This window comes from Diadema setosum, chromosome 16 (assembly GCF_964275005.1).
Source record: "Diadema setosum chromosome 16, eeDiaSeto1, whole genome shotgun sequence".
Classification (NCBI taxonomy): Eukaryota; Metazoa; Echinodermata; class Echinoidea; order Diadematoida; family Diadematidae; genus Diadema; species Diadema setosum.
Window position 1 is genome coordinate 21,674,469 of NC_092700.1, and position 16,837 is coordinate 21,691,305.

General features: G+C 36.3%; 1 protein-coding gene across 1 annotated transcript; it reads right to left on the minus strand.

Moving 5' to 3' along the window:
• Positions 1–401: 401 nt before the first annotated feature.
• Positions 402–15,316, minus strand: LOC140239699 (uncharacterized). Its single transcript, XM_072319523.1, has 5 exons — positions 15,241–15,316; positions 4,040–4,357; positions 3,022–3,269; positions 1,369–1,471; positions 402–409 (listed from the first exon to the last, which is right to left on the minus strand). The coding sequence occupies exons 1-5, from the start codon at positions 15,314–15,316 to the stop codon at positions 402–404; spliced, it is 753 nt and encodes a 250-aa protein (XP_072175624.1).
• Positions 15,317–16,837: the final 1,521 nt, after the last annotated feature.

Here is a 16,837-nt window from a genome sequence, read left to right on the forward strand (position 1 = left end):
CATTGTATGCCAAGCGAGATCAGCGTTTCAATGAAAAGAAAAGCATAAATAGCAGTGTCAAGCGTATTTAGTGCTAGCCATAAGCTAAGTGCAACATATTCTTTCTTGCTTAAGAGCATGTTGGGGACTGACATTGTCAAACCTTTCTGACTTCTCACAGTAAATGAAAGCACTGAGATGTGTATTCGTCTGGAAATGTATCTTCACCTTTAGATTTGCGAAGCATCACAACAAAAAGAAATGTGAGAATCACGATGACAATCACGGCAAGAACCACAATGACGGCGATGAACCCTCCCACCACTTGGCTGTCGGACGGGGTAGCAGCAGTCACACCAGGTTCCTCTGTTCCTGTCAAAATAGGCGATTGCCCGTTTGTTTGTTATTCCTTTTTATAATTCTTAGCCGACTGAAAACAATGGTAAAACCAAACACAGGTAAAATATAACCAGAATATCCTCTGTTTTTGTTTTCTCTCTCTTTGCGTAATAATATGCGTTTAATCAAAATGGGTCTAGGGCAATTACCCCCTGGGCAATTACCCAGACCCTCCCCGTGGCCCTAATCCTAATCCTAATCCTGAACCTAATCGTAACCCTAACCCATACTCCTAACCCTAATCCTAACCCTAACCCTAATCTTTACTCTAATCTTACCATTAACCAGTACTTAGCCGGGGGTAATTGCCCTCGGGGGGTAATTGCCTGGATACGATCAAAATATTGTCTGCAAGAATGCATGTACAGTCTAACCTGTGGTTTTAATCTTGCAAGATGATCTGAAATGACACTTTGAGTTGCACGTAAGCTGTCTTGCCACATAACCCACTTGGACTGCGTTGTGGATTTTATTTGTTTGGGTTTGTATGGATAGCTCTGTGTCTACGTGTGTGTGTGTGTGTGTGTGTGTTTGTGTGTGTGTTTTGCAGGGTACAATAACTATGTGTTAAAAGAATATTATGGCAACTTATGTATCTTTATCAAAGATATAATGTGTATATAAAAATGCAAGATTAACATTTTCTACATTCATGCTGATATAAATTAACAAAAGCTTGCATACATCTTACAATTATGATATATAGGGCATAGATACGCCCCTCATAGTATATATGAAGGGTTTGTTTGCAAAAACCGATAAGTCCATATTTGTCAAATGGAGACATTTGCCATTAAAGGTCTAGAAAAATAAAGAGAATAATAAGAAAATTTGTGCTTCTTTTGACCATAACTTCAAAAATATACCTTTATGTGTAGTGACCAATATATCATTTGAAAGGTATTATTTTGTACTTTATGACAGAGACCGTACTTCAAAATCTTCAAAAATGGACTTATCGGTTTTTGCAAACAAAGTCTTCATATGTACCTGGCTCGTATCGCTGTACAAGTGCAATCATTTGAGTAGTCCCCTTCACAGCAACACCCTCTGCTAGACATCTGAACTTCCGTCCGACTTCATGCCTGGAGACCTGGAGATATAATGTCTTAAATGTATGTCTGTCCAATTAACCAATGAACGAAAGTCTTTTTCTGTGTGTTTATTCCGTATAACAAATTTCGATATTTTTTTTCATTTCACTCTTTATTTCCCCCCTAGATATTCAGATACATAAGATTTATAAAAACGATTACTAAAATCATTACACGTACATATCACATTACGAATACACTGACCGAACGACATGGCTGTTAACAGAAAGAAAATGTTCAGAAAAAACTTGTTACATTCATTGTTGTTAATGTGCACATTTGCAATTTTAAGCTGCCCAAAGCAAAGAAATTAAAGAATATTACTCACAATTTGACGAAAAATCCTTGTTATATATCAAGTGCATGTGGTATTGCTGGGAAGTATTTGTTTTTTTTTTTATGATAATCGACTTACTTAAAATGTTTAAGAATGGTACTAAACCCGTTTGCGATGAAACTTTTCACACACACACACACACATGCATATATATATATATATATATATATATATATATAATGGTATTATTATCCGCGTGTTGGAATAAGAGCATGAAGACGATGAAGACAAACAAGTTGACATAATGCATTAGAATCCAACTCCATTTATTTGTAAACCAATGTTCGACCCTTGCACGGATCTTCCTCAGGGTAACAGTCTATATATATATATATATATATATATATATATATATATATATATATATAATATATATGTATTCATTCATTCATTCGTTTATACAAAATATAACAATATGTTTCAATACTACCTGGTAGAAATTGACATTTTTGCCTATATCTGATTTTATCCTGGGTCATACGACTGATTATTCCTCGTACCTTAAGCACTGACAGCCCAATGCTTCTGTAAAGAGATATTTGTGTTTTATATTTAAACAGACTGTTACACATTTCTCGTGATGTTTCACGTAATTTGTATTCTGTAATTTTGGTATCGTTTAAATGTATTTTTTTTCTGTGACATTTTCATGAAAAATATGAGAATAAATTTGAAATGAAATTGAACGCGAAATCAATCAAATTTCGCTAGGAGTGACAGTGACGATCACATAATGAAACTCTGGTTAACTCGGGCATTACATATCAGTGAACATGATTTCTTGATCATTATTTACCTTACAAGGGTGAAGCACAACTTTTAAGTTTTCGACAGAAGAAAATGTATCACTTCGAATGTTCTAGATTAACGATGAAACAAAATATTAAACAAAATCAAATTTAAAAGGAGTTTTGTCAGTTGAGCAACCCATGCAATTAATGCCCTCTTCTACAGTTCCATCAAACTTTGAACAACGAGGGTTTTATTAGCTCTGCAATGGAGCGAACGGAGCAGAAAATTAAGAGGCATGGCAATCAAATATACCATAGCTCCCTGACAGATCTTTACTTTCTGATTTTGACAAAGACGAATGGTATTGGGTATTTCCCTTGAACATTCGTGTTGTTGTCTGAGTTTAGTCCTATATTTACAGTCTACATATTCACCAAGTATTTAAACGCGAGAATATGCTGGATTATCAAGATCTCTCACCTTTAATGCTAGCGACGCATTCCAGAAACCTCCTTCTACATAAATGTTCCTCCTGGCGTACTCCTCGGAGTGAGTGTCACCCTTCACGCTGGTCCAAGACAGGTGGACTGGTGGACGAACCATGCTTACTCGGCACACGATGGGGAACAATTCAAACTCTTCCATCAACTTACCCACCGTGTAGGTACACTCTCCATCACTTGTTGGCTTGCAGTGGTCCACTGTCGGGTGAAGTGGTTCGGCAAGAACTGATGGGAAAATGATTATATCGAGGTATAAGTTTCTACGTATATGGCGAATAAATAACAAATATAATCTACGTAAAGAAAAATCTTCACAATAACTTTTGCATTTTAATCACATTAATTTAGAATCACAAAGCATTTCTTTGTAAAACAAAACAACGGCAAACGACTGTATCAGAATTCCTTGAAACCTGTCCTACGACACACCCTACTCTGGTATTTCTTCTGCAAAATCATTCTGTGGGATCAGTTTATTATCTTACTGCAATATACATAAGGTACAGCTGACAATCTTAATCCAAAAGTATTATAACAACCATTGCAAAAATCATTCTCTGGCAAATGAATGTACTGTTTACATATGTAATTATATTTCTCTCTACTTCTGCACGGACACTTATACACAATATCAAATTTATATATATATGTATATATATATATATATATATATATATATATATGAAGAGTTTGTTTGCAAAAACCGATAAGTCCATATTTGCCAAATGGAGATATTTGCGATTAAAGGTCAAGAAAAATAAAGAAAATAATAAGAAAATTTCTGCTTCTTTTGACCATAACTTCAAAAATGTACCTTGATATGTAGTGACTAATATATCATTTAAAAGATATTATTTTGTACTTAATGACAGAGACCGTAATTCAAAATCTTCAAAAACGCTTCATATATAATATAGGTGAATGAGCGAAAATAGTGTAATCTTTTATTTACTTTGAATCTTTAATCTTATTAGGACCAAATATCTTTTATTCACCAATAACTGTCAAGTTGATGTACAAACGAGGTGAGTCTCCATTGCCCAAGGCTACGTGACAAGAGTACGTGGTCTCATCGTCCACCAATAGGTCCCGTATCACGAGAGAGTATGTTGACGTCATAATAAATCTCGGACCCGCGCTGTTGATGACCTTATTTTGAAACTTTTGTATCACCATCGTGGAGGCCGGATCTCCCGTTGAGTTGTGGCGATACCAAACCACGGCTATCACTGAGGATGGCCTTTCGACTTCACACGGTAGCTCCACAGTGGACCCCCTCAGACCACTTATGGCTGGGAGTATCAGTATTTCGTCTGTTGAGGAAAATGTATTTACGTATACAGACAAAAAAAAAAAATAGAGTGACAATGTGGTATAGGTAAACAGATCGAGGCATAGAAAGCACCTAGAAGAGTGGTAAAATGAGAAACGTACAAATGAGATTATCTCAAAGATAATTGCCACCCATCACGTCACGGATAAAACAAGCATTTTACCAAGATTTTGAACAAGCATTTAACAGGTTGTATAAACAAGATTTTAATAAGTGATTGGGTGTATGCCTGTGTGTCGATAGGATGCCTTGGTATGAAACAGAGATTTTATGTGTGTGTGTGTTTGTTTGTGTGTGTGTATGTGTGCATATGTGCGTATGTGTGTTTTCCTTCCAAGCAAGAACTACGAACTGATCATTAGAGTTGATGGATTGCATGAAATTAAAAGAGTGTAATTCTACTGAAAAGAAATTGAAGGAATACATTACCGAAGTGGTTTCAAAACTGGTGAAATTATAGTAATTTCTTTTTTCTAAAGAGGATTGATCAAGAATATGCTTTTTGAAATGTCCCGTCCTCAGTTATGATTAGAGTTGTCGCAGATAATCATAAAAGGACTATTCTTAATTCTTAATCTACTTAAATGAATACACAGAAACAATGAAACCATAACGAAAACGAATATATATGGGAGTGTGGTAAACTTAGAAAATGTAATGCGACTTGTGAAACCTTTGTCTGAACTGTCCTCTTAGTCCCACATCATTTAGTCTGTGTCGAGCAAATTAAACGTATGAGTAATATGAAATTGTCCTTGTTTAAAATTTAGGCAGTGTATCGGCACAGGAATGGCAAAACATTTTGTAGCCGATGTAATCTGCCAAAAAGTAGTATACAAGATTAGGGGTGGAGTCAGGAATTTGTTCAGCCCATCAAGGACAGAGTTTGCACGACAATTTGAATGTAAAGGTCTGTAAATCCTAAAAGTAAAAATTAAATGTGACCGTGCACCACAAAACAAACAAAAAGTCGCACCATTTGATTTTAAGTGAGGACTCAAAAAATTGAAATGGTTCAACCAAGTCAATCTTGAGTTTTGCATATTTTCTGAAAGAACTATCCTTCGTCTACATTATTCTTCACTTTGGTATCTTAACATGAATGGGAAAGTGTGTTTTTAGCAGTTTTTCTACAACCCTTCTTGGGGGAAGAGTAGAATGATCAGGTATGACTCAGAGGCCACTTTTCATGTCTTGAAATCCTTTGCAGACTCTTCATTTTCAAGTCTAATAACTTTTGAAAGGATAACACTATTGCTTTGCAAGTTAGCATTAATCATGGGCAGAATATGCTAATAGAACATGCTTAATTTCAGCTTAATTTGATAATCTCTTCATTGTTGTTGCTCCGGTTGGTTTACATCCTGTGTTTTGTCCCTTTCATGGCTCAGCTAGCACGGCTTGGTAAAAATTAAGCGCTTGAATAGACCATGTACTTCAGAGCCTCTTTTCTCAGTTCACACTTTTCCAGAGTGTAGGCTTTCTTTCCAGTATTTAAGTAGGTTAGGGGAGCCCATTTGAATTGAATTATACATCATTTTAAAGCTTAGAGTCTGCTTTTTCATAATCTGTCCTTAACTGAAAATCCATATCTGGTGACTCTGTGGTGTTTTTGTGGTGCAGGGTCACAAATGCCCCATCTAAATAAACCCAAAGCTGTGCCTACTGCTTTAGAATAGGAAATTGGGACCACAGTTTTGATTTTTGGGTGCATCTTCTCGTTATTCAACATCGAACCTGATATGTGATTGAATATTAACGATCTAAACTAAAAGTAATCTGACAGGTGCATGGAATGTGTGCATAATCAAATATTCCGTTTCTCTATTGAAGGCCGGTTTTATGTAAATCTCGCGTGCCCCAGTTGATTTGTAGTTGATGCCACTTATACACATACAAAAATAAAAAAGCAAGAACGATAGAAAGAAGAAGAGAAAAAACGACACAAAAGTAAAAGAAGCAAAAGCAAAACAAAACAATTGAAATCAGTGCAAGTCAACAAGTTTCAATAATTAAACCAGTCCGATAGACGTGTGTAAATGTAACGTTGGTTAATTGATCGAGCAAATCTTGTTTTAGCTAAAAATAGAATTGTTGTCAATATTTGAAATCTCAAGTTCAGTCGAGGTTGTATGAAATGGAAATGCAGTACTTTCAACATTTTACACTTTCCAATAATAATAATAATACATTACATTTATAATGCGCTTAATACAATGTTTCTAAGCGCAGGTATCAAAACAAATCAAAACCTATCAAAAGCAGGTTCCTTCATATTTCTTTAGCATTTTTTCACAGATTCCAAACCTCATAGATCGACCACTATATGTTTTATATATTTGCAATATTCTATGTATGTCTCCAGCTTGATATCATGTACTTCATTTAATTTTGTTATATTTGATGTATATTTTCATCGAGAAATATGAAAAATAAATTGAAATTGAAAACATACCAAAACATACCAACACATATCCCTCTCTTACGAAGGGACAGACCGTATATCATACATACGCGGTTTACTTGATCTTCTTGTAAGCGATTGAACAGCATAGATAATGCCATTGATACCTTTGACATTTAAACCATTGAACCCAAGTAGGAAATATATAGAATATTCTATATATATTGTGTTCCATATAGTGTGTGCTTGCAATATCTATAGATGCATTTACTTGTAATTACTTATTATACGTTGGTATTGTGGATTCTTTTTAACGGTATGCATTTCTATAAAATCGAAGAATCCATCACTTGCATAACCAAAATATCTTTTTTTTGAGAAAATGTACGTTTCAAATCAATGCAGACAGCACTTGTCATTCAAATAATACTTCATCTTCAAATGCATTTGTTCATAACGATGTGAGATTGTTGGGTTTATATTTTTTTTTTCGGATGAGGAGGGTGTTATATATCTATGTACACTGCTTTACATGTGCTTCAATCTACATCGTACGTAGGGTATTCTTAACTCTCATTTCCACGGACCACTCTCCCTCACACATTTTATTTCATTCAATTTAGAGAGAAAATCATTTATTTAACGACTCAAAGTTGGCATTCAATTGCGCGCCAGCTGGAGAGCTGGATTGATGTTCAAATTCCTGCCAAATACCAGTTTCAATTTCATTTATAGGAACACAACTTCGCACTTTTTACTTTTGTAAAATCATTTGTAATTCAGCCTCAGGCTGCGACCAATGATTTGTTGAATAAAGATACCATTAATAATAAGTTCGAATTCAACAACATAGCCACTTCTACGGGCCTTTTTTTTTCACTGTCATATTGGATGATACAATTTCATTTTCATTTCAAAGTCTCATTTAATCATCTTAACTGTATTGTATGGATTCTTTCCTATCGACCTTTCTTTCACTTTCAAATCATCTATAATATGGATGTAGCATTTAGGAAATAGCAATATCCCAGAATATCTTGGTCCTATACGTCCAAATCCATAAGTTGTCGCAATCGGATCAGCTGTAGATAGACCTATTTCACCAAAGGGTTATATTGCCAGTTGTGCTGGTTGTCAAGGTCATGCATCATCCACTAATTCTGTCCGTATTCGAGATGTTCACGCATACGCTGTAATGTAGCAGCGGCTAAAATCGTGTACGAATGAAGTGTAAATGTATGTGTTTGAAAGTGGGGTTACACAAGTTATTAGCTAGTATGAGTAAAAATCACATTTCAAGGTATATTAAGTTTGCATATTCAAACAGATGAGTAAGTGATACGTGGAATAAAAGCAGGCAACTAAAAACACTGCCCATACTTTGTAATTGTATACCTTATTGTGAATTTGAATACTAACGCTCTCCGCGGCCGAGTATGTTGATGCGAATTGGAATGCGTTGCACTTGCATTTTTAATTTGAATGCCCTTTTTACACCCCTGTTTGAGAAACTCATGAAATCGCATGCTGATGAAATTAAATTGAATGAACTAATTACATTTTTAAATGTTGATCTCGATGATCATTCAAAGTCACTCAAACTTGATTGACCGCATCGTAAAATCGAATGCAAATCTGATGGCATTGGGCGGGAAAAACTATATTATTATTTTTTATCAATATCTATCTATCTATCTATCTATCTATTTATTTACTGTCTTCTTAGAGTGATATATATATTCAATATTTAGCAGCTGAACTATTTCCATCAAAGAAGAAAAAGGAAACGTGATACAAATGATTAAAATTTCTCTAGAATACTGCCTTTATCATGAGACCTTCGGCTTTAAGTAGACAAGCTAATACATTGTGTAACTTTGTGCTTTCTATATACAATCCGCTTTATAATGATTCCTATAAGGATTGATTCCTTTATTGCCAGTGCCCGAGAAGCTCATTGTGACGAAGCAAAACTGTAGGGAATTTAATTGTTGAAACAGGAACAATGCGAGACTTTTTGAAGCACGGCACACCTGCAACTGCATGTTGAGTGGATCACGTGACTATCAAAGTGTTTCGTGGACTCGGGGTATGTTGTATTTGAGAGCAAGGGTGCGTTGAAAGGAGTGATTGAATATGTGACGAGTTCTCATGGTATGCGGCTAATCATGCGTAGTGGGGCGGGTAGGAGCAGGGAGGTGGAGCCTCTTCCACTCCGCTGGTAGGAGTATGTTGCTTTGTTAATGGACGAAGAGCCACATGGTACCAATGATCACCGACACACCATTGTTTGTGGAACAACTCTGGGATGGTCCTGTCTATGTACAGGAGCGTTAAAAGGGATATCTAGATTGAGCAGCATGATAACTTAGTGTATTACCGATTTTGACGTGCGTTATTATTTTGTGTGTTTACTTTGGCCCGATTAATCAACAGAAAGATGGATTGAAATTTGTGTGATTTGTATTATTGTATTGATTCTTCCAACACCTCATGAGGAGTACGCGAGTACAAAGAAAAATGGAATATATTACAGACTTGAGAATATAATTATATATATATATATATATATATATATATATATATATATATATATATAAATATATATATATATATATATATATATATATATATATATATACACACTCAGCAAAAAAAAAAAAGTAAGTTCCCCCCTAGCATTTTTGGATATATCTCAAAAAGTGTTTTACCGATTTTCATAATTCAAACGGAAATGGATAAGGAATTTTATTACTCATAATATGAGTGGCAAATCATTGCCACCAGATATCATTATTGGTGTGAAAAATGCATTTTATGTCAAAATGCATGGAAAAAAAGTTGCACTTTAGTGATTTGCAATGACTTTTACACAAATAATCAAACAATCACTCGTGATTGTGAACATTTAAGCATGGTTGATTGCATATTTCTCTATCTCTTTCTTTTCATGAGCATATAGTGAAGTATTTGATAATTGATATGTCCACCATCCGCTTCAATGACCAGCCGGCATCTCTTCCTCATACTGTTAACTAAAGTTTACTTGGCACTGTTCAATGTTGGCCCATGCTCTCTGCAAGATGCGCTTAAATTCTTGCAGTGAAATGTCATCTTTCACCTTCTTGCTCGCTTTCCGCTTAATGACATCCCAAAGATTCTCTTCTGGATTACAGCCAGGCTATCTTGCAGGCCACTCCGCGTTCGATGCCATTTCCCTGAACAAACTGATCTACAACTTGAGCGCATGATGCAAAATGGCCATAGGCACATTAATGTGATCAACCCAGATTGGAATTACAAATCACATGGCTTCTACCAACATTTTCATATTGAAAAAGACTATTGTTTAAAAAGTATACATAACATCTGTTTAATAGGGAAGCACATTGTACCCGAAGAAATTCCTCAGAATTGCACAATTTAAAAAGGTCATTTGCTAACTTACATAGGAAATGTATACAATAATTATGCTTCATATAGCCTGAAGTGCAAACTTTTTTCTCATGCTTTTTGGCATAAGATGCGTTTTTTCACACAAATACTAATATCTGGTGGCAATGATATGCCATTCATGTTATGAGTAATGAAATTCCCTATCCATTCCCGTTTGAATTATGAAAATCCGTAAAATACTTTCTGAGATACATCTAAAAATGTTAGGGGGGAACTTACTTGTTTTCTGCTGAGTGTATATATAAATATATATATATATATATATATATATATATATTTATATATATATATATATATTTTTTTTTTTTTTGTGAATTGTATATAATGACACAAGACATAGAAGACAACATCATAGTGTATGCGAGTATAAACATGATCAAAATGAACGAGAATTCAACAACCATAAGAAGAATAAATTACATAATGCAGGTAAGGATGGGATTAGGTTTAGACCATGATTAGTGTGATTTTGATCTGATGGACATGGCTCACCGGGTAGTCCGGATGCAGCAAACTGGGCTGAATCATACATGCACTTTGTACTTTGTCAGGAACTCCTTCATCCCCCTCCCCCCCCCCACCCCTGTAGCTGTACGTTTTTACAAGCACGAGTATTAAACTAAATAGTACGAACTTTAATTGCATCTCACAGTCATTTTGCATTTGTATTGTTGTCGGTGCACATTTCTTTCAAAACAGCCAATGTTATCATGACAATGGAGTCGATTCTGCGCGGGAAATTGAACATGGTATTTTGACCTGATCACCCTCCTTGACGACGTATAATACGCTAGTCTACCGACATAAACATTATATTAATTCAAGCGTGAGTGAGATTTTATATGAGCCAAACTTAGAGTCCAGAGTCCATAGTTCGGGTTCCTTCTTTAGGACGATTTATCAGGTTGACAATGAAATTAATTCTCTCTCTCTCTCTCTCTCTCTCTCTCTCTCTCACAGCTTTGGCCATCTGGAACCGTCATGAGAGGAATTATTAGGAATGCAATGAAAGACAAAAGGCAAATACAAACGTTTAAGTTTCTCACGTCCTGTGAGAAATGAGAGGAGGGTAATGTATTAGGCCTAAAAGATATGTGTCTGTGTGCGTGTGTGTGTTTTGGAGAAAAAAATGCCGCCAGTTTATTTTCAATGTATAAGGTAAAGTTATTTGTGAAGACAAAATATACCATGGGTCTGTTGCATAAAACATTTTATCTCAGCAAAAGTCATGTTTATTCTTAATAGAAATTTTCCTGCATCCTGCTGACCCGAGTTACAGCTCTTATAGCAGACCTGATAGAGTTTTCTTCCCCGCAGGTTAAACGTTGTATGGAACAGACCGCATGTTCGCTAAGTTTACTTCAAGACTGATGTGGAAAGACATTTAGATGGCATAAAATTTGTGAAGAGCATGGGGCGTTCAAGTACTCTGTTTAGAGTTAGATCAGGTCCCGTTTTATTAAAAGATATAATCGACTGTAAATTCCCTTATCTCACAGGCTGCCATAGACTAATGATAGAAATCAACTACATAATCAATAAAAACTCTTCATAAAACAGGACCCTGAAGAGTTATTTTAGACACACGTTTTATCGCAACGGGGGCCCGTTTCATAAAACTTGTCATCAGTGACAAGTTGTCATAGATGTGACAAGCTACTGAAATCCTTGCATCTGATTGGCTGAGAGCAAATTTGTCATAGAAATGTGGCAGTAGTCACTGATAACAAGTTTTATGAAACGGGCCCCCGGTTAATGCATCTGGCGCGCTAACGCTGGTGTCTCGAACAAAGAGAATCAGCTCATTGTATTATGACGTAGTGCAGTTTACGAGCTTTGTTCTCATGCATTATATTGCATGGCACAAATGTGTTTCCCAGTGTAGGCCTACAGTAAATTGAGAGATCGGTTGATCGATGAGTTAACTTTGGAATGGCACCTGACAATATTATTATTATTAGCATGTCAATTAACATTTCCATTTTAGCCGATACTAGCTAGGATACACGCTTGATGTTTTACAAAGCGGATCCAGTGATATACCACAAAGACGAAATAAAATTCACAATCCCATCACAAATACGGTAACACTGAGTCACACATTGATATCAATATCTAAAGGATTAAAATCCTATTTGGACAAATCTTACCAACGTTCGTCTTTAATTAAAGTGTTAGCAATATTTATATGGACTTTTTTGGGTTAATATACTTTCTTACATGACAATAGGTTAATCAGTTTACTGTGATTATAGAAACGTTGGTGTGATAAAGAAATGATCAATTGTGATGAAAGAGTGTAAGTAATATAATGCATGATGCAGTCGGGTTGTGGTTATTGATGGTACGTGGTTGTGGAAACGTGGCTTATCGCAGGAGAAATAATGATAACAATAATTGATACCATTTCGATAGCGACATTTTCCATTTTGATTGAATTATCTGGCGCTTAAAAAGAGAATACTTTGTTTTCTAGTTTTCTCTGGGTGCTGCATTTTACGTTAAATTGGTTTTGCACAACTGTTACATGATTATGATTAAGACGCACACAGGAACATTATGAGGAATAAAATGTTCTAGGCCTACATTAGCATGGGTATAATGATATAGGCCTTGATTTCTCAAGCCTTGATATTAACTTTTCCTTTTTTCTTCCTTTTTGGGCCCCCCATAAAAAAATAAAGGAAAGTATAAAAAGGGACTAATTTTTAACAAAAAAAAAAATAACATAATAGCGTATTTATTAAACATCAAACCAGAATAATGTGAAAATTCGAAGGTACAACAGAATGCGTCATTCATCATGCTACGTCGGTCCTACTGTTACTATTTAAAAAGTAACAAAAAATCGGATTATAAACCTTGATAAATATGTGGAAAGTATGCTGAAGCGCTTGTGCAACGTAGGCCTACAGTAACTAAGTATAACATAACAATTATCTAGTATTGAATGGACTCATAAATATGATTTTCCATGGCACCTTACATTCATGAAATGATCATTTTTTTGGGTTGGATAGATAAGATTTAGCGGAAAGTTAGAAATAAAAAAGTAAAAAGCCATGAAAGATATATTGCAACCCTATTCTCGGAAGCTAGCTGGAATGCAGGCAGTTATGAAGCACTGAGCCACGTACGAGTCATAAATTCCCTCCTTTTCTTGATGAGGAAAAACACAAAACCAATGAACACACTTACAAAACGTTCGATGACCTGCGAGTTCCCCTTTTCTGGATGAGAAAAACACATAAAAACAATGAATTCAATGTATATAATAAATAATTATATACAGTTGTATAATGTTGGTAGCCCCGGGCCACCAAACGTAAAAGTGGTGGCCCGATATCTAATTCAGGTGGTCCCGGCCAGGCCACCGCTAATGTCGATGTATGATTATAGTTATACAATAATCGGTGATCAGACACAACGAACGGAGTAGTTTAAGTGCGAGGGGATCCATTCCCATTTACGAATGTGGAGAGGTGAATGATATACGGATGGACTATAATTGTAAGAGCTTCATAAGAATCAAAGCGCTGTATTACTCACGTTTTCCATTTTCCAACGTTGTTAGATGATGATTTTTTTTTTTTTTGAGATGAGAATTTTTTTTAATGAAATATCATGAAAGAGCATATAATTCTAAGAGGAATTCAGAATTTAAGATAGGTTTGAAATATTTTTTTATTAAACTGAGATATCCCAAACAAAGCGATGCTGATAAAATGTGGGACCCTCCTTTTATTAGGATCGCTTTGTTTTACTTTGTTTTTGAATAACCTAACCAGTTCAAAACCTATTTTCATCAACTAAACCTTTAATTCCTGTTAGAATTTTATGCTCTCTACCATTCCATAGAGTGGTTTCTAAATATCTTACAAAAAGTTAGAACCTGAATACTCACCTCAACCAATACTTTACCATCCCCTTAACTGACCATGCAAACATTGGCTGAATTTCCTTCAGTCTCTCCTGTCTATTGTACAAATCGTGTCAATGCCGAAAATGGCACACTATTGGATTTTTTTTTTTTAATGAGAATCCTTATGACTTTTCAATTATTTATTCCCTCTACATCACTTATGTGGCTAAATGAATAACTAAAAACACGCCATTATATTTAACTATACGTCTTCTATTTTTCTACACATAAACTGGATATGTAAACCCTCCCCCCCCCAAAAAAAAAAAGAAAAAGAATTTCAAATCAAGATTCTGTCACTGATATCATTTGTCAACCAGTGTTAATTCAAGTAGGCCTACTGATTTGGTGACTAAAAAGACATCGAAATGCACCTTCCCCTGTGTATAGACTGAGCATAACTCGCATGCTTTCTTGTTACTATATAGTAAGATTATCAAAAGACATTTAATGCATGGAACTATGCAAGTTATGCTTAACTTAAAAGAAGGTCTGAATAGCGGATGCCACACTTGCAGAATATCGCGAAGTTTAAGATCGCGATCTTTTGCCAGGAGTGTGACCGCAAAAATCCAGTGAAACTTCTCTCGAAACTTCACGTTTAAACAACGCATCTCTCCCGCCCCCATCCCGCCAAACTTTGCGATCGTTTGCCAGTGTGACCGTCACTTCTTTGTGCACTGTGGTCCTTTGATACCCTATAAACTGTGTTTATCGTTGAACAGAACAACGCCTTTGTTTTGCCGTGGCTTCTCCCTGTTTCATGGAGATTGTGAACTGGGGAACGCATAAAGAGTACCATTCAGCTACGCCTACACTATAAAATGTCAAAAAACCCTGGGTTTAAAATACCCGCTGACACCAGTATTTCACCATGAGCATATCGCAATGTTTACGCCTGCGACACAGTATACAAGTATACTTTTCTTTTCTTTTTTCTTTTTTTGACAAGCAAGTAAGCGAAGGCTATTAAACGCTGCTTTTAAAGTCCCTGACTTTGAACATCATGAGTATTCGCTGTATTATTATCATTATTATAAAATGCAAAGATGCATGTGCATGCTGATTGTCACGACCTTACCTGAACCATCAGCGCATCCCCACAAAATGGCTGCCAACACCAGAAGCTGCAGAGATAGCATCACCATCCTCATCATCTTCAAGACTTGTGATGTGACCAGTGGTGACCATGGGGCTACCGTTGTTCTGCGAAATCTGTTGCCTGTTAAATCCTGTGGTGATTGGTGCGTGAAGAATCTATAAAGTCCGTCTTCTACCCAAAACCGCCCCTTCGTAATGTGTTCAGCGCCTCGGTTTGTACTGGTCTCTACGTGCAACATGAGTCATGGGGTTTCCCGTTCCCTTGTCAACTGCTATGTATACGTGCGTGTAATTATAATAATTGTCATGTGAATATTCTCCTTGTTGCCTTATGCCCCACACCGATAGAAACTGTTCCGCGGCTGTTGTAGTCCTTTCTTGGCACAATCTGAGCTGCTTGGTGTTTTGAATTTATCAGCGGATGGTCCTGACGAGCATTTTGATTGCGCATGGTACAAAAATGGTATTTCATTGATGGTTTTATTTTATTTTATTGATATCATCAACTGAAGTTCTCACAGGTGTAAAGTGAGTTTCGAGAATATTATGAATGCCTACATTTGGGTGATTGTAAAACTAGTTTTGTAAATGATTAATGAATATATATATATATATATATATATATATATATATATATATATATGTAGCAACGGCGTAAATCCGTACTGAGGAGTGGGGGGGATGATTGGCGATAGTCACCATCACCACGATTACAAGCCCATAACCGGACCGGCGCAGCCCTGGGGGGGGGGGGGGGGGGGGGAAAGCTTGCCCCCCCCCCCACACACACACACACACTTTACAGGGATCAAATGTCCCACTCCTTTCCATGCAAAGTGGGAGGGAAGTGGCAGCAACAATATGACGACTTTTTGGTCTTGTTTTTGTTTGTTTGTTTGTTTTTTCTTGTCAGCCGACTTTCGGCGGAGAATCAGACCTTAAAAGTACGAAGAATTTTTGTTGTTGTTTCTCTTGTCTTTTGATGTTCTTTCTTCTAGACTGACAGGCGATTTTGACCCCCCCCCCCTTTCAAAAACGTAGCGCAGCCCTGAATAATGCCCAACTAAATTCAATAAAATTATAATAAGGATATCCATTTCTTGAATAACGCAGTAGATATTTTCCTGTAGCTATTAATTGTATTCTTCAATTTTCTTGATTTAAGTCATCACAGGGGCATCGTTCCGTTTTTAATGATGGGTGATAGGGGAGGGACTTTGAGTTTGAATATCTGTGCGAGGGAGTGGAGCGGCCTGGGGAGGGTGTGGGGAGGGGGTTTCCCCCTCCCATGCAGACGAGGAAAATTTGGCATTTTCAGACCTCAAATTCAGCGATCTGGTGCACACTTTTGGTAAAATTTGGGATCTTTTTCCTATAAAGAAAAACAAGTAAGAAAAAGAAATATTCATAGATAATTGAATGACTACATCGTGGTATTTCAGCTCTTGCTCCGCCTGTGCGACATCACTGTGAAGTACAATGTAGTGGGGCCTATCACCGGCGTAGCCAGGATTTGATCTTAGGGAGAGCGGTTAGATGCGAGGGAGAGATGCGAGCGAGGGGGGAGGGTGTGTGAG

What these genes read in the sequence shown, in the direction of transcription:
- LOC140239699 (XM_072319523.1), bottom strand. Translation starts at nt 15,316, where the DNA reads ATGATGAGGATGGTGATGCTATCTCTGCAGCTTCTGGTGTTGGCAGCC. An exon ending in GGGATGCGCTGATGGTTCAG is followed by an intron (nt 4,358 to 15,240) that starts GTAAGGTCGTGA and finishes TTTCCTCAACAG; the next exon opens with ACGAAATACTGATACTCCCA. An exon ending in CATCAACTTGACAGTTATTG is followed by an intron (nt 3,270 to 4,039) that starts GTGAATAAAAGA and finishes TTTTCCCATCAG; the next exon opens with TTCTTGCCGAACCACTTCAC.